The 18869-nt window shown below is 36.5% G+C and overlaps 2 protein-coding genes across 6 annotated transcripts in view; one reads left to right on the forward strand and one right to left on the reverse strand.

Annotated features, from left to right (window-relative positions):
* The first annotated feature begins 75 nt into the window (after positions 1 to 75).
* Rnft1 (ring finger protein, transmembrane 1) lies at positions 76 to 11997 on the forward strand. The gene is made up of 9 exons (XM_010626725.2): positions 76 to 154; positions 1438 to 1883; positions 2076 to 2152; positions 3667 to 3767; positions 5468 to 5621; positions 6345 to 6503; positions 7921 to 7986; positions 10515 to 10616; positions 11555 to 11997. The coding sequence occupies exons 2-9, from the start codon at positions 1478 to 1480 to the stop codon at positions 11687 to 11689; spliced, it is 1200 nt and encodes a 399-aa protein (XP_010625027.1). The 5' UTR covers positions 76 to 154; positions 1438 to 1477; the 3' UTR covers positions 11690 to 11997.
* Positions 142 to 18869, reverse strand: part of Rps6kb1 (ribosomal protein S6 kinase B1) — a 55377-nt gene continuing 36649 nt past the window's right edge. For 2 of the 5 annotated variants that reach the window (XM_010626727.2, XM_019207821.2), the window contains exon 15: positions 13187 to 18440. In XM_010626727.2, coding sequence (XP_010625029.1) covers positions 18203 to 18440 — 238 coding nt within the window. In that variant the 3' untranslated portion in view covers positions 13187 to 18202. Of the gene's footprint in view, positions 310 to 5531; positions 5608 to 13186; positions 18459 to 18869 lie in introns of those variants that run through there. The other 3 variants (XM_033762929.1, XM_019207822.2, XM_019207823.2) reach the window with 3 other exon arrangements.

Here is an 18869-nt window from a genome sequence, read left to right on the forward strand (position 1 = left end):
GGCGGAGGACGTCAGGGGGACGCGTGCGCCGCCGCGGCCGGGCTGAAACCGCGGTGGGTGGAGAATGGTGGCTGTGGCCGAAGGACTTGGCGCGGCGCGTGCGGCTGTTCCCTCTGTGGGTGCGGAACCCTCCGTCCCCTCCTGGTCATGAGAGGTCAGCTCTGGGGAGGCGTGCGGCGGCGGGGGCTGCGGCGGAGGGCGAGGGAGGATTGTTGAGGTGTTGCGGATAGGACGTGGGTGGAGCGCCGTCGGGGATTCCGGAAGAGTTGCTGTTCTCGTTCCTTCGTTCCTTTTTCTCCTCTTTCTTGTCTGCAGTGGAGGAGAATGGGAGGGTTCTGTTCTTATTTATAGAAAAGACGCAAAGTGTCCTACCAAAGTCGCTCCTCAGAGATTTGAGGAAATACATGGCACCGTGGCTTGGGCGCCTCGGCAGAAGCCGTCAGGGAACTGAGCTGAACCCCCAACCGCCACCCTATAATAACCGCAGTTAGGTAAACGCCGGGGTGACAGAGAGCGACTCGAACAGCCCGGTGTTCACGCTATCGTCCACCCAGGAGCGCGACGAGCCCGGCAACCGCGATCGGTGCTGCGTTTCGCCAGCCCGGTTCCTGCTCTCGCGTCCGCGTCCTAGAAGACCCATGCTGGATCGCAGGGAGCCTCCCTTCCCTGCCCTCGACCTCCTTTCTGACACCCCCGTCCCCTGCAGCACACGCCACCGAGGGAGACATTTTTAATCGGCAAGCTGTCACTACCTGTATTCAGGCTGACACGTCACCTGGCAATAACATGGTGACTCCCCCAGAGTATCCCGATTTTAAAGGCATTTAAAATCGGGTTGTTTTGGGAGGGGAAGTACTGTAATATCAGTATTCTTGTAGCACCATTAATTATTGGAGACCTTATTAGCTTTGAAGAAGCTGTTTCAGCATGAAGCGAATTTGTGGGTGAAATGATTATTAGTTCCCTGGGATAATAAGGCATTGATTTTTCTTCCTAGCCTTTCCGAGCATTGAGAGATACTGACTCACACTTCCTTAAGAAACTTATTTGATGTAACAATCTGTCAGAGATGAAACTGCACCAGCTGGGTGCAGGGTAAATGTACCAAGGTATTCAATATTAGTAGTATTCATATAATGTCTGTTGGGCACCCATACTTCATGATTATTTTGCTAATGCCTTGTGGCACTGAGAAATGGAAGCACTAAATGAAGTTCAAGGCTTTTTTGTACCAAATGTTTCCTGAAAGATAATTTGTGTAGGGCAGCGGAGCCTTGGCATTAGAGAGGAGGGAATCTAGTAGTAAGGGATAGATAACCCAAAAATTCATCTGTTGTGACTATCACCCATTTCTTTAGTAAATAAAAGACCCTGAGTGAGCGGTGTATTGTCAGTACATTGTAACTGTTCACTTAGAATTTTTTTTTTTTTTTTCAGGAGACAGAGCCCTGAAACAAACAAAAAATATTCAAGGGCCATGCAAGCCAATTGTCACCAACTGCACAGTTCTTCAGGAACTGCAAGTAGTGAAGATGCATCAGCCCCTCAATGTGTCCATGCAACAAGACTGGCGGGAGAAAGGTCTTGTCTTCATTCTGGAGATGTTCATATCCAGATAGACTCCGTACCGAAGGAATATGTTGAAAACCCAAGCTCCAGAAATACAAGGCCAGGTGTCCACAGCTGTACCCGTGAATGCATACACAGTCGATTCCGGAGTCACTCCCGCAGTGAAACAAGGCAGCCTGATGACACCGCCGCTGAGGCTGGGGAACATGGAAGTAGCTCCTTCTCAGAATACTGCTATCTTTTCAAGTGGTTGCAAAAATGCCTTCCATATATTTTAATTCTGGGTGTCAAACTTGTTACGCAGCATATAACAGGTAGGGCATAATAAAACACTGACTTGTTTAATTGCTAAATTCAGTTAATTATCTTTCATTATTGGTAATCTACCTGTGCATTTCAGTTATTTTCTGTTGGCTTTTTAAAATTTGTTTCCTTTTAATTTATGTTATTATGTATTCCACTTTAGGTTTTTTTCTTTCAATTAACTGAAACTTATTTTCTAACAGGGATTTCTCTTGGAATTGGGCTGCTAACAACTTTTATGTATGCAAACAAAAGCATTGTAAATCAGGTTTTTCTAAGAGTAAGTATAAAAAGAAACTAAAAAATTATTTTCTCTCTATAGAATTATAGAGAAATAATTTTGAAATAGAACAATGAGAAATAGGAATTTTAATATCTATGATACAAGTAATTTTGTTACTTAAATGATCTGTGGTAAATTTTCTGTCCCAATGCTGGAGTATTACCTTATTTTCTTTTGCACTTTGCTTCCTAAAAAAAAAGTAGGATATTGGGCCCAGGATTTAGCTCAGTGTTGTTGCCACCTGCCTCTCACACACAAGGTCCTGGGTTCAATCCCCAGTACCAAAAAAAAAAGAGTACAAGTCAAAGAAACAAGAACAAAGAAAATTTAGAAGGATTAAAAGGTTTTAGACCATACTATTTGACCTACTTGGCAAATGCCTTTGTTTTGTGAGTTAATCTGAACATAATAGGTAGTAGAATCTCATTAAAAATTATAGTTGATTCGTCTGGGCATTTAGCTCAGTGGAACCACACCTGTCTCACAAGTGCAAGGTCCTGAGTTTGATCCCCGGTACCAAAAAAAAAAAAATTATAGCATAAGGACCAGAGTTCAGTGCCCGGTGCCAAAAAAAAAAAAATTATAGCATAAGGACCAGAGTTCAGTGCCCGGTGCCAAAAAAAAAAAAATTGATGCACTATAAAATTTTAAATATGTAAATAAAAGGTGACATTGAATAATTGGCTTTGAATTGTTTATAAAATTCTCTTAAAGAAAATTAAGCTCAAGCAGTTTTTCTATAATATATGAATCCTAGTCATATAAATTACTGGAAAACTAGGAAAAGTCATAAAATCTTACATTAAGGCCACTTTAAAGAAAAAATCTTTGTTAAAGCTTCATGCATTCTGCCCTAGAAGTTTGTAGTAGAACCTGTGTGGCAAACACAGGTCCTGAGTTCGATCCCCTATACCAAAAAAACAAAAAACAATTTAAGCTAGGGATTTATTTAGCTCAGTGACACCACAACTGCCTCCTAAGTGCAAGGTCTTGATTTTGATCCCCGGTGGGGATGGGAGGGCTATAGCTCAGTGGTAAAGCAAGTGCCAAGTGTGCATGAGGCCCTTTGTTCACTACCACACCAATAAGCATTTATAAACTGATTAAAGTCAGGGATTTAGGCTCAGTGGTACCGTGCCTGACTGGCAAGCACAAGATCCTGAGTTCAATCCCCATTACCACACACACACACACAAAAAGACTAAAAACAATTTTTGAAAAAGGGAGCTGAAAGGTAAAGACTGCTTGTAGATTTGGCTTCTTTAAAAACAGGTTATGTTTTACGTAACAGTGAAGAAACTTGTATTTTTATAATTTGTTTAAATATAAGAGTCATTGTATTTGCTGAAGTAAGAAAATGACTGGCAATGATGTACAATTTAACAGATATTCTGTATTTTTATTAAAATTAATCTAGAAAAATATTCTAAATCAGTCTAAATTAAAAGTTTAATCATGTTTGAAATTCTGGCATAATTCAAAGTAATGAATTATAAAACTTTCTTTTTCAGGAACGGTCCTCAAAGATTCAGTGTGCTTGGTTACTGGTATTCTTAGCAGGATGTTCTGTTCTCTTATACTATACCTTTCATTCTCAGTCACTTTACTACAGGTAAATTATAGTCCCACAAACACAGTTTTTATGTAATCATATATTCTATAACACTCTGCATATATCTTACTAGCATATAATACCTATGGTGGTATAGTTCATCTTTTTTACCTGTTTCTTTTCATGTTTGAGAGCTTTAAGAGAATCAGACTTGTATTTTTAATGCCTTAGCATATACTAGATTCTCAATAAATATTTAATTTTTTGATTACTGAGTTTTCATTTAAGTATCATTAAGTGATTTTTTTGTTGTTTTTAGACATAAAAATTTATTAAAAAGAGTAGGTGATAAGTTTTCAGGTCAGGGGTGGTACTGTCCTGAATTTTGAGCTTTAATCAAATAATAGATCCTTATTTCAGTGGAACTGGGAATATGGACAAATCTAGGATAGAAAATCATACATGCAGAGCCAGTACACTCAGATTGGATTGGGTGGACTGGTAAGAAAAGCAAAAATGTACTCTGAAACTAGGCTTGGTGGCACACACCTATAATCCCAGCACTTTAGGGGTTGAGGCAGGATTGCAAGTTTGAGCCCAGCCTCCACAACTTAGCAAGACCTGTCTCAAGGATGGAAAAAAAGAAGCTGGATGTGGTTCTGTGAAGGCACTGGACTCAATCTCCAGTACCGCCAACAAAAAAAAAGAAAAAAGAAAACCTTCTGGGTTTATAGTCCAAGCAATTAACATTCTATTGGGCTGCAGAATAAACCGGTTTTGAAATCAATTATATTTTGAGTAGGTTATGTATTGAAAGACCAAGTAGAATTCTTAAGAAGATGACCCTAGGTATGTCATAACCCTAGGGTAGACATTGGGGCTATACATTTTGATATATGGTTGATATTTAAAAGCCACAGGACTGGGCAGACAAACAGGGAAAGAGAGTAGAAGAGGGTTCAGTTGCAGATATGACCACAGTTAGAGGAGGAACAACAAAGTGACCACAACTGACATGAGACCTACCGAGAGGGGATGGTGTTACAAAGTCCAGAAAGAGACATGAGGGGGTGGGTAGTTCAGTGTTAAGAGTGCTTGCCAAGCAGGTAGTAGGTCCTAGGTTTGATTCCCAGTATTATAAGAAGAAAGTCTATAATGGTAATTTAGGGTGGTAGACGGAGAGAAGTGATCTTCAGATTTAGCAATAGAGAGGATTGTAGTGATCTTGACAATCAGTTCAGTGGAAAGAAAGGGATGGGATTCTGATTGGAGCTGGTTGAAAGAGTGTTAGATGTCTAGTACAGTATTCGGTTTTTAGTTTACAAGTCAGAAAATTGTTAACCATGATAAACTAGGAAGACTTCTGCCACCTCACCTCCCCATACTTGGGATGATTCAATCCCAGGCCTTGTGCATGTTAGGCAAGCTGCTCTACTGCTAAGGCTACATCCCCAGCTCCTGGATTTCTTTTTCTTTATGAAAGGAAGATTTGGAATGCAGACATTTTAAAAGTCCTCTTAAGTGGTAGATCAGTTATCTGGTATCATGGGTTGGATCTCTAGTTTGGCAAAGAACAAACAAACAAACAAAAATCCCCTTTAAAATGAGCAAACAATCCTGTTAATCACAACTCTGCCATTACGTTGCTAAACTGATGTATTTTACATATGAAAATACAATATCTAGCAAATTTACAACTCTTATCAATACTTTACCTTTGTATATTGCTCTTGTAAATTTTGATGTTTTTCTCTTGGTAGCTTAATTTTCTTGAATCCTACATTGGATCATTTGAGCTTCTGGGAAGTACTTTGGATTGTTGGAATTACAGACTTCATTCTGAAATTCCTCTTCATGGGCTTAAAATGCCTTATTTTATTGGTGCCTTCTTTCATCATGCCTTTTAAATCAAAGGTAAGAAACTAACTTAATGCTTTATTAGGAAGATATTAAAAAACCATGTTAGTGTTACTTAATCTTTGTTTAAATGTTATTTTGTGTAATTTCAGTCTGCTAAATAACATAATTTTAACTACCTTCTATATCCAGCCTGACTACTATTTGTTCAGACTTGAACCAAAATATTAAGCTATCTGGATAAATTCAGTTACATTCTCTTCAGAATGATAAAATAAATCCCCACATAATATATGAGAAAACATTATATTCATACTTCTTCTCCAGGGCATTATTAGTTGATAATGGACTATATGCAGCTGCTCAGTGGGTTCACTGATACTCAGTAAAAATTTTAAATTTTTGGGCCAGGGATTTAAAAGCTCAGTGGTTCTGCTGCCTGCCTCACAAGCCATGGACCCGAGTTTGATCCCCAGTACCAAAAAAAAAAAAAAAAAAAACCCAAAATTTAAATATTCATAATGGACAAAGACATGTTTTTGTAGTATTTAAACAGCATCTTCACTTCGTCATTCTTTAGAAATAATCTGAAAGCGTACAGTGACTGTAATATGTGAGAAGCAGGTTGAAACTGTCAGTCATAATCATATTATGAAGACTAACTTCTTAGTTATTTGTATTACTGTATCATATACTCATGATGTTCTTAGTCTAGTATTATTTGCTATGCACTTAAGTAGCTGGGGTAGTTCTTCTTTGTTTTCTTTTTCTTCTTTTTAGGGTTACTGGTATATGCTTTTAGAAGAATTATGTCAGTATTACCGAACTTTTGTTCCCATTCCAGTTTGGTTTCGTTACCTTATAAGCTATGGGGAGTTGGGTAATGTAACTAGATGGAGTCTTGGGATATTGCTGGCTTTACTCTACCTCATACTAAAAGTAAGTAACATTATAAATCTTGTCATTATTTAATGATTATTGATTTTAATACTACTACTACCACCACTTTTTTTGGGGGGGGCTACCAGGGATCGAACTCAGGACCTTGTGTTTGCAAGGCAGGTGCCGGCACCACTGAGCTAAATCCCTGGCCCTACCACCACTCTTCTTAACAGTCCCCACACCCCTTTTTGTAGTACCAGGGATTTAATTTAGGGATTTGGACATGCTACAGAAGTGCTCTATCATTGAGCTACACCCCTAACCCTTTTTATTTTGAAGCAGGTCTCCCTACATTACCCAGGCCAACCTTGAACTTGAAATCCTCCTGCCTCAGCCTCCCAAGTAGTTGGATTACAGGTTTGCACCACCATGCCTGTCTCCTTAATGGATCTAAAGTTTATTTTTTTATTCAGTTTAAAGTAATAGCATGTTCTGTATCTATTTTAATATGGAGAGCTGGACAGAGCAACACATGCCTATAATCTGAGCTATTTCAGAGGCTGAGGCAGTAGGATCATCAGTTCAAAGCTAGCTTAGTCAACAGAGTAAGACCCCATCTTCAAAGAGAGCCAGGCATGGTAGCACATGCCTGTAATTCCAGCACTCTGGAGAGCTAAGGTAGTAGGATCACACATTTGAGCACAGCCTGGGCAACTTAGCAAGACTGTATCAAAATAAAAAAGGGCTGAGGATGTTGTAGCTCAGTGAAAAAGCTCTGAAATCAGTTCCCAACCCATCCCCTCACAGAATATGGTTCTCACCTTTTATCGGGAACCTCCACATAGCGTGGATTATCTAAGGGGGATAGAATGAATGAGTGGAATAAAACCCATCCTCAAAAGTAGTATTTGTCATACACATACTTCTCAAACTTGTGGAATATCTTGTCTCACCTCCTTTATACCTGATCATTTCAACATAATTGTTTTATGAACTTTAAATACTAAGAACTGAATCAGATAAATGTTGCTTTGTCTTTGACATGTTTGTCTAGATCAAATTGTTAATGCTTGGTTAAATTGGTTAAGAGTTGGCTCAAATCTGGAAATGCAGTTTTCTATAATTAGACTTGAAATAATATTTAGAATAAAATTAGATATGATATGGAATTAGGGGCTGGGGATTTAGCTTAGTGGTTCTACCGCCTGCCTTGCAAGCGAAAGGTCTCCGGTTCAATCCCTGGCACCAAAAAAATAAAATAGGATATGCAATTAGTATTAAGGTAATATGAGGGGCCGGGGGATTTAGCTCAGTGGTCCTGCCGCCTGCCTTGAAAGCGCAAGGTCCTGAGTTTGATCCCTGGTACCCCCCCAAAAGTTAATATGAGAGTTTGACATTAAAAAACTTCACCTTTGGTCTTTGGGTTTAGAAGATAAGGTTCTTTGGACTAATTATCTGTTATTTCCTCTTTCAGCTTTTGGACTTTTTTGGACATTTGAGAACTTTCAGACAAGTTTTACGTATATTTTTTACACGACCAGTAAGTATTTTTTATCAATTGAAAAAAAAAATTTTTTAACCTTTGTTTATAATACAGCTTTTTAGTTTAGCAGTTTTAGAAGTATGGATTACATGAGATGACCTTTTTCTTTTACTTGAGATTATTTTCTAGTACTTTTGCCCTTGGGACTATAATGATTTAGGAGTTTTAGTTGTATGATCAGTTTCTTAAAGAGCACATTGAACCTACCTATTACTGGAGTGCTTTATGTATTAGAATGTGCCTATCATTTCAAATCATTTGACATTTTAAAGGATTTCTCATAAACACTTTATTTTTTCATGAACTTTTCTTTTTCCTTTTTTAATCCACAAATGGTAGGCTTGTATATTTTATCTCTATGCAACTTCTATGAAAATGCTTCAACTATAATTTGTGTTTTTGAGGAAAGCTCATTACCAAAAATTATGGCCCTTATAGTTTTCTTACTGGAAGAAATTTCCCCATTACTCAATTCTGCATGCACAAATAAGTCCACAGGAAGGATTTTAATAATAGAGATTCCACTGTCAATTAGAAACATGATTTTATGATTCTGTTGTTATTTACAAATTGGAAAGAAAGGTATCATAGAAAAGCCTGATTGACTATTTAGTAGCTTCAAAAGTTCCCAGTATCTAAAAGTGATCACATTTCAATGCTTGATCATCAGCTTTGCAGTCACTAAGTCCTTAAACAGTTATTTGGTTTAGGCCTCAAGGGACTAATTGACAGGAATGTCAACCTAATACATACACTGTTAAAAAAGGATTGTCTAGGGCCAGGGATTTAGCTCAGTTGCCTGCCTTACAAGTACAAGGTCCTGAGTTCAATCCTTGGTACCAAAAAAAAAAAAAGATTGTCTACAACTGATCTAGACTAACCAGCCAGGGCATCTTTATTTATGGTCTGTCTCTTTATTGTAGTACCGGGGATTGAATCCAGGACCTTTACTCTGAGCTTTATCTCCTGCTTTTTTTTTTTTTTTTTTTTAAAGACAGGGTCTCACTATGTAGTTGAGATAGACCTGGAACTCACTATGTAGCCCAGGCTGGTCTTGAACTCACAGTGATCCTCCTGCCTCAACCTCCCGAGTACTGGGATTACAGGCATGCACCATCACACCTGGCTATCTCCTGCTCTTTTTAAAACTTTGTGGGTTTTTTTGGGACCAGGGATTGAACCCAGGACCTTGTACTTTTGAGGCATGCTGCAGCACCAACGGAACTAAATCCCTGGCCCTAACCCTGAAATTTTTAATGTTACCAGCCTCAAAAACATGTTTAATTTGGGGATTTGTGTTGATATGGGATCTCACTTTGTAGTTCAGGCTGGTCTTGAATTCATAAAGATCTTCTGCCTTGGCCTCTTTCAAGTGCTGGAATTACTGATGCTTGCTACCATGCTTGGCTAATTTTTTAATATTTTTATTCCTTGTAATTTAGTTGGTTTTGTTATCCCTAGACATTTAGTACAAGAATTTTAGATAACTTCATGTATGTTGAGATAAGTCATTTTTTACCTGTTCCCATAACTGCCTTTTCTCCATCATTTCTTCCTGGTCTCATTTATAACATTTTGATTCTTCCAAATTTCCCCAAGTATTCTTAAACTGTCACATTTAGTTAGTAACTAAGTCCTGCTGAATTTGGTGAGGAGGTTAAGTTAAAGAGCTCAGAAATTCTTTTTAGGACAGTAGAATAAAAGTAAAATTCTAAGAATTGCATTATTATTCATTAATCATTAGTTGTAACAGCTGTTTTGCTATCCCAGTGACATCTTGCAATCACTTTTGTAAATTTTGGTTTATCAAATTTTATTCCTAAAGGTAATTAAAATTATTTTTTGATTAGTATTAGACTGTTCAGTGGTTCTGAAACCTCTACAGTGAATTAAACTTCAAGACCTTTCATGAAATTCCTGAGTCATATGCTAGATGCCTGGGCCTACCAAATGAATGTCCAGTGTGGAATACAGATGCCTTTTTTGTTGTTGTTAAACCCTATGCTTGGAATGAACCTAGAGGCCTCACACATGCTAGCCAAGAATTCTACTTAGCCACATCCTTATTTCTAAAGCAAGCTCTTCACATGACTTACATTTAACTAGCCACTCTGGATTGACTTTATGAACTACTGTCATAGGTAGTAAGTGGGCTCAAATTTGGCAATCCTGGGTACTTGCATACATAAATATAGATTTTATAATATTAAGTTACATTTTAGATTGCTTAGTCTTTTAAGCCATTTGTGTTGAATTTAAAGGACTGGCATCATTTGGGAATCCAGTGGATTTAAGTCTTGCACAGTCCTATTATGTACTACTTAAGCATTTTGCCTTGTAGTCGTAGTGCTATTGTTCATATGTGGTTCCTCTATGAAATTTGTGTCCATGGAAAAGTTTTGAAATGCTGGGCTCCAGAGAGATTTGAGAAGTACAAAGTATGTATCTGACAAATACATACAAAGAAGTATGTATTTGAGGAACAGGAAAAAAAAATTTACAGCTGATGTAACTTATTTTCATAGAGTTATGGAGTAGCTGCCAGCAAGAGACAGTGTTCAGATGTGGATGATATTTGTTCAATATGTCAGGCTGAATTTCAGAAGCCAGTTCTACTCATCTGCCAGGTAATTACATTTTTAAGCAAGCTGAACACATGCCACTTTCCCGTGACTTAAGTCACATTTATGTTTGTCATACAGCAAAAACAGCTACTATTACTACTAAAAAAAGCTACTATTTAGAAGGCACCATTCAGAGTATAGTACATACTAATGATTTATTCATGATTAGGTGTTTGCTTCATTGGCTAAATCCTGTCCCTTATATTCTGGTATTTTTATGCAGCGAGTATTTTTTAAATTAATTTTAGTAGTACATCTTAGATATACATGATGATCACATTCATTATAGCAGAGGAGTATGTTAAGGGGAAAATAATTCAACTGGAAGATTGGATACTAAAAGTGATTGGTAGGCTTTTTAAAAATAAATGGATGCTGGTATTATAGGACAGTACACATACCTGGTTCTGGAATATATAAGGTTCTTTCTTTATGGCAATTACTGCCTCAAAGACTATTAAAAGAGTAAATGAGGCTGGGCGTGGTAGTGCATGCCTGTAATCCCAGCACTCAGGAAGCTGAGGCAGGAGGACTGATGACAGTTTGAGACCAGCCTGGGCTACATAATGAGTCCAAGGCCAGCCTGAACTACATGGTGAGACCCTATGTCAAAAAAAGTAAATAGCTAGTAAAGTCAGAAAAATATTAGTGGCTCTGTGACTAAAACTGTTACAGAAGGAATTGATAAATGACATGCACAGAGATGCATAATGGAAGTAAAATAATAAAAGGTTTATTTTGCCAACAAAAGGCTGATCGCACTAAAAGCAGTGTCAGTGATTGACCTTTTGCCATTTCTTTCCGCAACAAAACCACTCTTTTCGAATGTGTCATACTTTCACCATTTTCTCATTTGTAAAATGTGAAGACTAGTGTTCTCCAAAAATCCCTTTCAGCTCTAAAGAATATGATTCTTAATCTAGTTCTTAATTCTCTTACAGCATATATTTTGTGAAGAATGTATTACCTTGTGGTTTAACAGAGAGAAAACATGTCCACTGTGCAGAACTGTAATTTCAGACCGTATAAACAAATGGAAAGATGGAGCCACTTCATTACACCTTCAAATATATTAAATGGTATAAATTATTAAGGCCACAAAACACTAATTTGGTTACAGTGACTATTGGCAAAGGCATTAGGATGTATTTTCAGGGCTAGACAAAAATGTTTCCAAATCATTTTAGAATCTTACAAAGCTTTTGGGTATAGTTCAGTTTATCAGAAGAGTAAATGAAAGGACCCTGTATTATAAAAAGTATGTAATATTCAACCTAATGATATGCAATTTATTATATCCTTATTTTACATATAATTTCAGTGTTAAATTGTAAATATGTTTTCTTGTTATTACCAAAACAGCAATTAGAAACTAGAACTATGGTTTGAAAGGATTCAGGTATTCTTTCCTGACATAGTTTTCAGAATAAAGAGTATTTTTCACAATATTTTGATATATAATCCAAAAGAATTTTCAACATTGACTTTTATAATTGCCATTCTAAAATTGCTTAAAATTTTCATAAAATTTGTATTTTTAAATGAAAGTTCTAAATACTATATTTTACTTGTAATAATCACTTTCTAAATAAAGATTAGTTTACTCAGTATATTTTAATATTTAATTCTCTATAGTATTAGTAATCAGTGAGAATAAATGATTTAATGTTTGTAGACCTTATACTTTCTTCCTGCCATCTGCATTAATGTTCAGTCTTGCTGTTCCTACAGCACCATGGAGGATCTTGAATGTTAATTCTTGTGGGGACTAAGGATACTTTACTAGTGGTGAGCTTGCCTAGCATATATAAGGTCTTCCTGGGTTGATCCCCACCAAGAACAAACAAAATCAACTCCATAAAATCTCTAAAAAGAATGCCTTTATAACTAATCTCCAGAAAAGTTTTGAAATCTTAGGCTTGAGTCACCATTAATTGGGATATTAAAATGTACACTTTAGGAATGAAGTTGTGGTTCAGTGGCAGAGTGGTTGCCTAGCATGTGATAAGCCCTGGATTTTATCCTCAGCACTAAGGGGGGAAAAGCTTGCACTATTGGAATCATAAGCTTTTGGGAAATGCGGTTTGTTTGCTTCTAGTTAATTTAGGTAGAGTGGTGGGAAGAAGAATAAGGCACTTTCTCTTTCCCCTTAATCTAAGAGTCTGAAATACAGAAGTCTGTTTGTGTGTGTGTTTTGAGACAGGGTCTTGCTATGTAGTTCAGACTAACCTTGAACTCCTGCTCATCCTCCTGTCTCATCCTCCTGAGTGCTGGGATTAAATGGACACACCACCACACCCAGCTCTAAAGGGCTGCTAGCGGTTATACCTGACTTGAACAATGTTCTGCCAATTTATTACCATCTATCAATTTCTACACAAATAAGATAGTGCAAGAGTAGAGGATGTAGCTCAGCAGCACAGCACAGCACAAGATCCTGAGTTCAATCCCTAGTATCAAAAAACAAAAACAAACAAACCAAGCTGGGTGTGGTAGCGCACACCTGTAATCCCAGCACTCAGGAGGTTGAGGCAGGAGGATCACTGCAAGATCGAGACCAGCCTGGTCTACAAAGTGAGTTCCACAGCAGTGTGAACTACATAGTGAGACCTTGTCTCAAAAAACCAAAATCAGTGTAAGATAGTGCAAAAGAGAGCTTAAAAGAAGAAGAAGACAAATTTGCAGTATTTAGAAGACAAAGGCTAAACCAGCACATGGGTTAATAAAGTGACCAACTGGCTATAGGTGAAGTCACTTTCATGCCAGTATAGCTACCCAAATTGACAAGGGAACCTTAGGAAATCTAACTTTCTCCCCAGGTAAATACAGGCTGGTTATAAGTACTGTTTCTTGTATTTTTGTACTGGGGATTGAGCTTGGGACCTTGTGCTTGTGAAGCAGGCGGCAGAACCACTGAGCCCTGGCTATAAGTAGTTTCTATTCATCTACCACAAGGTATCTATCTACTTTGAGAACCACTGCAAATATTTAAACAAGCTTACTTGGTCTTAAATCATTTTCCTGGTTTGGTGAAACTTAGTTGTATTACTTAGATATGTAGCAGAAGATAGGTGAGAAAAGCAATCTGGGATTAAAATTTGGCTGTGCAAGATAGTTGAAATGACTGCCTGATCAGAATACAAGAGTAGCATTCAGCCCTATTACAATACCTATTTGGCACACCTATTTAACATAGTGGCTCTCCAGACACTTTGTTTCTCAATATGATTAAATGACAATTGGTGGTGGATGGTGGGGGTTTGGAGCAGGCAAAGAACTGAAAATAGGGGGAAAAAATAGAAGTATGCCATTATGAACTGGAAGCATTTATGTACTTTTATTTTCTAGTCCTTCACCTCAGAGAAAGAGGAATGTAGTTCCCAATTATTCTGTAAATTCAGATCATGTTCATGTCCTCTAAAACATTAATGTACCAGCATTAAGAGATGCTACCATGTATTATGAAAGGATAATATCAGTTTGAGAACTTCTGTGAGATATACCATCTTGGCAAGTGTGATATAGATAAGTGATTTACATAAAATGCCCATCTTACAGTAGATAATGAGACAATAGTTAACAGGTTTTTGCACTATTATTTTATGCATATACCTCAAATATAATTAAGAAGTGTGGCTCAGTAAGTTGACTGTTCGCACAAGAAAGTATTCTAGTGTTTTTATGTGACACCAGCTTTAATATAGTGTGTCTCACATGAATTTTTTAAGAAAATAATTCAAATCTACTATTTGACATAACTTGAAAATCAAAGATGTGTAACATCTAATACATAAAAATCAATACTAAATATTTAAATAGCTTCAGTTTCTCAGCAGAAATTTTTACAAATGTCATTCCTTACAAACATAGTTTATTAAATATGAGATCTTGAACACATCTGACATATTAATAAAATTGTACACCTGATATATAGTTTTCTTCCTCCCTTAAGATAATAAAAAATCACTATTTTATGTTCATTCAAATTTGCATTTAATTTCTATTTACATTCATTTGATCTGAAATCAATTATTTCAATACAGTAAACTAAATACAAGATGAAAAGCAGAAAAGATGTTACCCTCATAGCACTCCTAATAAGGCAGCTGAAGAATTTATTTAATGAACACAGAGCCAACTTGGGACAGTAGAAACACAATAGTTTAAAGAGCAAACACAAACAGAGATGAACCCATCTTTGAGATGTTACTCCAAATAATCCACTGAGATAATACTTGTGCTGTAGTGCCAGAAATCACACAAAAATACTGTATTAATCAGCAATAGACCACAGCTCTTGTGGGACAAATACTTTTTTTTGATAAGTTCTGTCCAGCTTGCTAATGCCTACTACTACAAAAAATGTAGATGTTGGGACATTCTTTTATTTTAGAGGTAAACCATTTTCAAAGTCTCAAAATCCATTCTTCATAAATTCAACATTTCTTATGAGAATAATCTTAGATCTAGCCCTTGTAAGCTAGGAATCATGTGACTAACTGAATATTCAAAAAATTTAGGTCTTATATTAAGTATGAAATCCAATGCTCAGGATATTAGTACTATCTAAGATGCATCTTGTTTATAATCATTTGTTACCTATAGGAAAGAATGTTGAATTTATGGAGTTTAACACATGCATCCTCTTCCCCCTACCTCACATTATCTTCTGTCTCAAAAAATAGCATGGAAAAGTCCTTGAAGGATTCAAATTATTTAAGACCATAAAGAAGAAAAGGAAATAACAATTTTTCTAAAAATCCAGTTCAAGTTCAATAATTAATACTTTACATTGTTAATCACAGCTGGTTTATAAATCCCAGTTTAGTTATTTGGTAATGCTACAAACCTTTATAAAAGCAAATTAGTAAACTTCGGTGATTACATTTCAATTAAAAAACAGCATGTATAAAATAAAAAAATCCTATAATAGCTGATTTTTAAAGAAAATAATCAAGTGATGAAAGAAAAGCACTTAATCTTATTCACTTACCTGGTATAATCATAAAGAACCTTCTTAGAAACTCAAGACTAATAATATTGACATCTTCTATTTTAAACTATGCTTGGATTTTTACAAATAAATATAGGGTAAGCCATATTGCATAGGTGTGTGCTTTCTGTCTGTGACACTAAAGTGACACTTGACATGTTTTCACAGTCATAATAGGAATATTGTCATTTATGAAACAATTTCTCAATAAACCTGCCACAGCATGGGAAATTAATTTAATTTAATAAATGTTAACTTAGAAAAACTAGCATTTGTGTGGATGGTAGATGTGCAATTAGTGCTTTTATGCAAAAAAGTTGTGGTGTTTGCCACTATTACTGTCAGTACTAATGATCAAAACAGTTTAACTATGGGGTGGTAATAGCCAGTCACAGTGCACATGTTACTAGCGAATAGGACTGAGAAGGAATATTTTGGTGTAAAAGTTTCACTGGAATTTGGTCAGGCAGTCAACACTACAGTTAGTAAACACATTTGAAAACAAGTATCAGAGTAATACAAGCCATTTACAGTCTGAAATAATTCCTATATATAACCATAGCTTTTTGGGTTTTTTCTCCCCCAGACATCACAAATTGTCAGAAAACAAAGATCTGCATGTTAAGTACAATTTCTGTCCTTAATTATGATTTAGCTTCTAATTTACTAGGTACAATTATAAAATTCTCAGTACGCTGCTGCAATAAGAGAAGGGTCTAGAGAAAAATGATTTTTAAAAATAGGGTTTTCTGTCCAAAGATAATTTTTTTTATCAATTATTTCATTTATTGCCACAATTGAAATGGTGTATTTTCAATCATTTTTCTTGGTTCTGGTTTTGCTTCTGTACTGATTTCCTTCTATTTCACATAAAGTACAATTTAATAAGCAAAGCCTTGCTTTTTCTGACTGAATTCAACATGCATAAAGAATTTTATGGCTTGGATCCTATGGCTCAAAAAGGTTTGGAGAACATAGCAAGCAGCATCTATTTAAAAAAATCTAGGGTTGCAAACTTACAAATTGACTGACATTCAGACTGAAGACATTATAAAAGACAAAAAAGAAGTGGTAAGAATCAACTGTAACTGCATGATCTACTTATACCAGTTTGCACTGAAATATATTTTTTATACAGTTCTGCAGATATTAAACCCTTTCACCAGCTAGTCATGGAAATGCTCTCTTTAAGGCAGGAAGTATTTAAGAAAGATAAAGTTACCTTTATTTTTATTTTTTGTACCTGTAAATCACTTGTGTAGATTTTCTTACAATTTCAAAAACAGTGTCCTGTCAACATGATTCCTAAGTGAAGCCACTTAGTTTTCTTATTCACTGTGGAAGACACTCATTAAAAGGCCATCAAGTATTTTTACAATCAAAAAGTGTAGCCCCAGCATAGGAGAAAAAACATTAGACCTGTTTTCCTTCTTAAAGTTGTTGAGGAAAAAATATTAAGGAAGGTGGACAGCAAAAACAGTAAGAAGTAAAACTAAAAACCTTACCAATTTGCTGCAGAGATCAGAGAGTGGGCCACAGCAATACTCTCTCTCTCTCTCCCTGGAAATCTCCATCTCCCCCGCTTTGTTGCCCTCATACATTTTATCCTGACTCTTCCATCCTTTTTCAGCCATGGGCTGAATACATCGGGTGTCTTGAACCAAATACTGGTATAAGAACAGGTGGCAATTTTTTTTTTCAGTGCAATGCAGGCCCAGGACAAGGATGACATGTAGGACATACAACTTATGCCCATTCCAAGGCTTCTATTTAGGCTTAGCACATAGCAGTACTGCAAGTAGAAATGATTAAATAGATTTTTTTTTCCTAGTATTACAGACAGGTATTGCAGCTGGGTTACTGAAAATAAACCCCAGGTCCACCCCAAGCCCTCAAAGGAGCCACAGCTGTGGTTAACAATGATTCATTTGCATTTTATTATTTCATCAAGAGAAGAAACAGAAGCTGTCTGGCTTTCTTCACATCAACCAATAATTTCATGTTTTAAAGTTTGGGATGTTTTCCATAATGAGCTGAATCAAAAATCTATTTGAAAAATATATATTTATATTAAAAAAAAGATTCAGGTTGTTTGCACGTAAAACATCAATTGGTAAGTTTCTTTTGTCTTTGACTCCATGTTGCTGGAAAAAGTTTGACCAAGCTTGCATGCTAATTTGTCCTTAGTTGCAAGTATTATAGGCAATTTCATATTTTGCCTAATGAAAGGATAACCCTTCTTCGACATAATCAGAAGTGATTCAGAAGCAACATCCTATTCTTAATACTGTCAATATTCGAACCATCAACATGAAAATCCTTGATAACGTTGAGATGTTGCTAGGAATCAATTAATGTAGCTAAGAGTTCCGCAATACTATTTTGCTTAAGTTTTTTTTTTTTTTTGCACCATTGATTGATTTTTTTAAAAAAAATCCATATTTCTTTCCTTTGTCCAAAGTGTTCTAGGTAATGAAACTGACTCTTGAGACTGTCATTTTGATTCTCCTTTTTCATCTTGTAGGATGCCTGCATATCCCCTCCCAGTTTTTTGTGTTTTCTTTTTTGCCTCAAATTCATTAAAAGCATTGTTCTGTCATAGATTCATACGCAGGTGCTCTGGCCGCTTGGAGATCATAGGAAAAGCTTGTTTTTTGTACGGCCCCGAGTTTGGCTGCCGTATTGGAAGTGGTGCTGATGCTTCCCCACTCATGGTCACATCCATCTGCTCTATTCCACTCGTTTCCATTGGGAATTCCACAGACGCCTGGGGATTTGCTGTGCTGGCTGAAGCACCTCTTCCCCAGAAATCCCCAGGAGAAAATTTGACTGGGCTTTAAGACAAGGAAGAGCTATCATTCATTTGTCTCAATGATCACCTCAACAAAAAAGTATCTCCCTTTTATTTAAAGGGAGAAGAGCCATATATATTTTTTCATTTAAATTTATTTTCAAGTGGATTGGCTCAAGGGCAAAAACGTTGAGCCATCTCTTCCCTAAAGTAATTGCCAGAATATCTTAACTGGTTTCTTTACCTCTATACTCAACTCCTAAAATCCTACATGATACATATTTTTAAGTCATTCTGTTCCCACACTTAACACAGATTCCCATTACATTTAAAGTAAGGTACTTGGCCAACGATTTAGCTCAGGGGTTCCACTGCCTGCCTCGCAAGCCCAAGGACCTGCGTTTGATCCCCGGTACAAAAAAAAAAAAAAAAAAAAAAAAATTGTTTTTAAATAAGATACTTTTCCAAACTC

Source organism: Fukomys damarensis, unplaced genomic scaffold (assembly GCF_012274545.1).
Source record: "Fukomys damarensis isolate Sample0158 unplaced genomic scaffold, DMR_v1.0_HiC HiC_scaffold_13, whole genome shotgun sequence".
Taxonomy (NCBI): Eukaryota; Metazoa; Chordata; class Mammalia; order Rodentia; family Bathyergidae; genus Fukomys; species Fukomys damarensis.

Coding starts and splice junctions, on each gene's coding strand:
- Rnft1 (XM_010626725.2), top strand. CDS start 1,478: ATGCAAGCCAATTGTCACCAACTGCACAGTTCTTCAGGAACTGCAAGT. Junction 6,504..7,920: donor TACTCTACCTCATACTAAAA/GTAAGTAACATT, acceptor TTCCTCTTTCAG/CTTTTGGACTTTTTTGGACA. Junction 7,987..10,514: donor GTATATTTTTTACACGACCA/GTAAGTATTTTT, acceptor TTATTTTCATAG/AGTTATGGAGTAGCTGCCAG.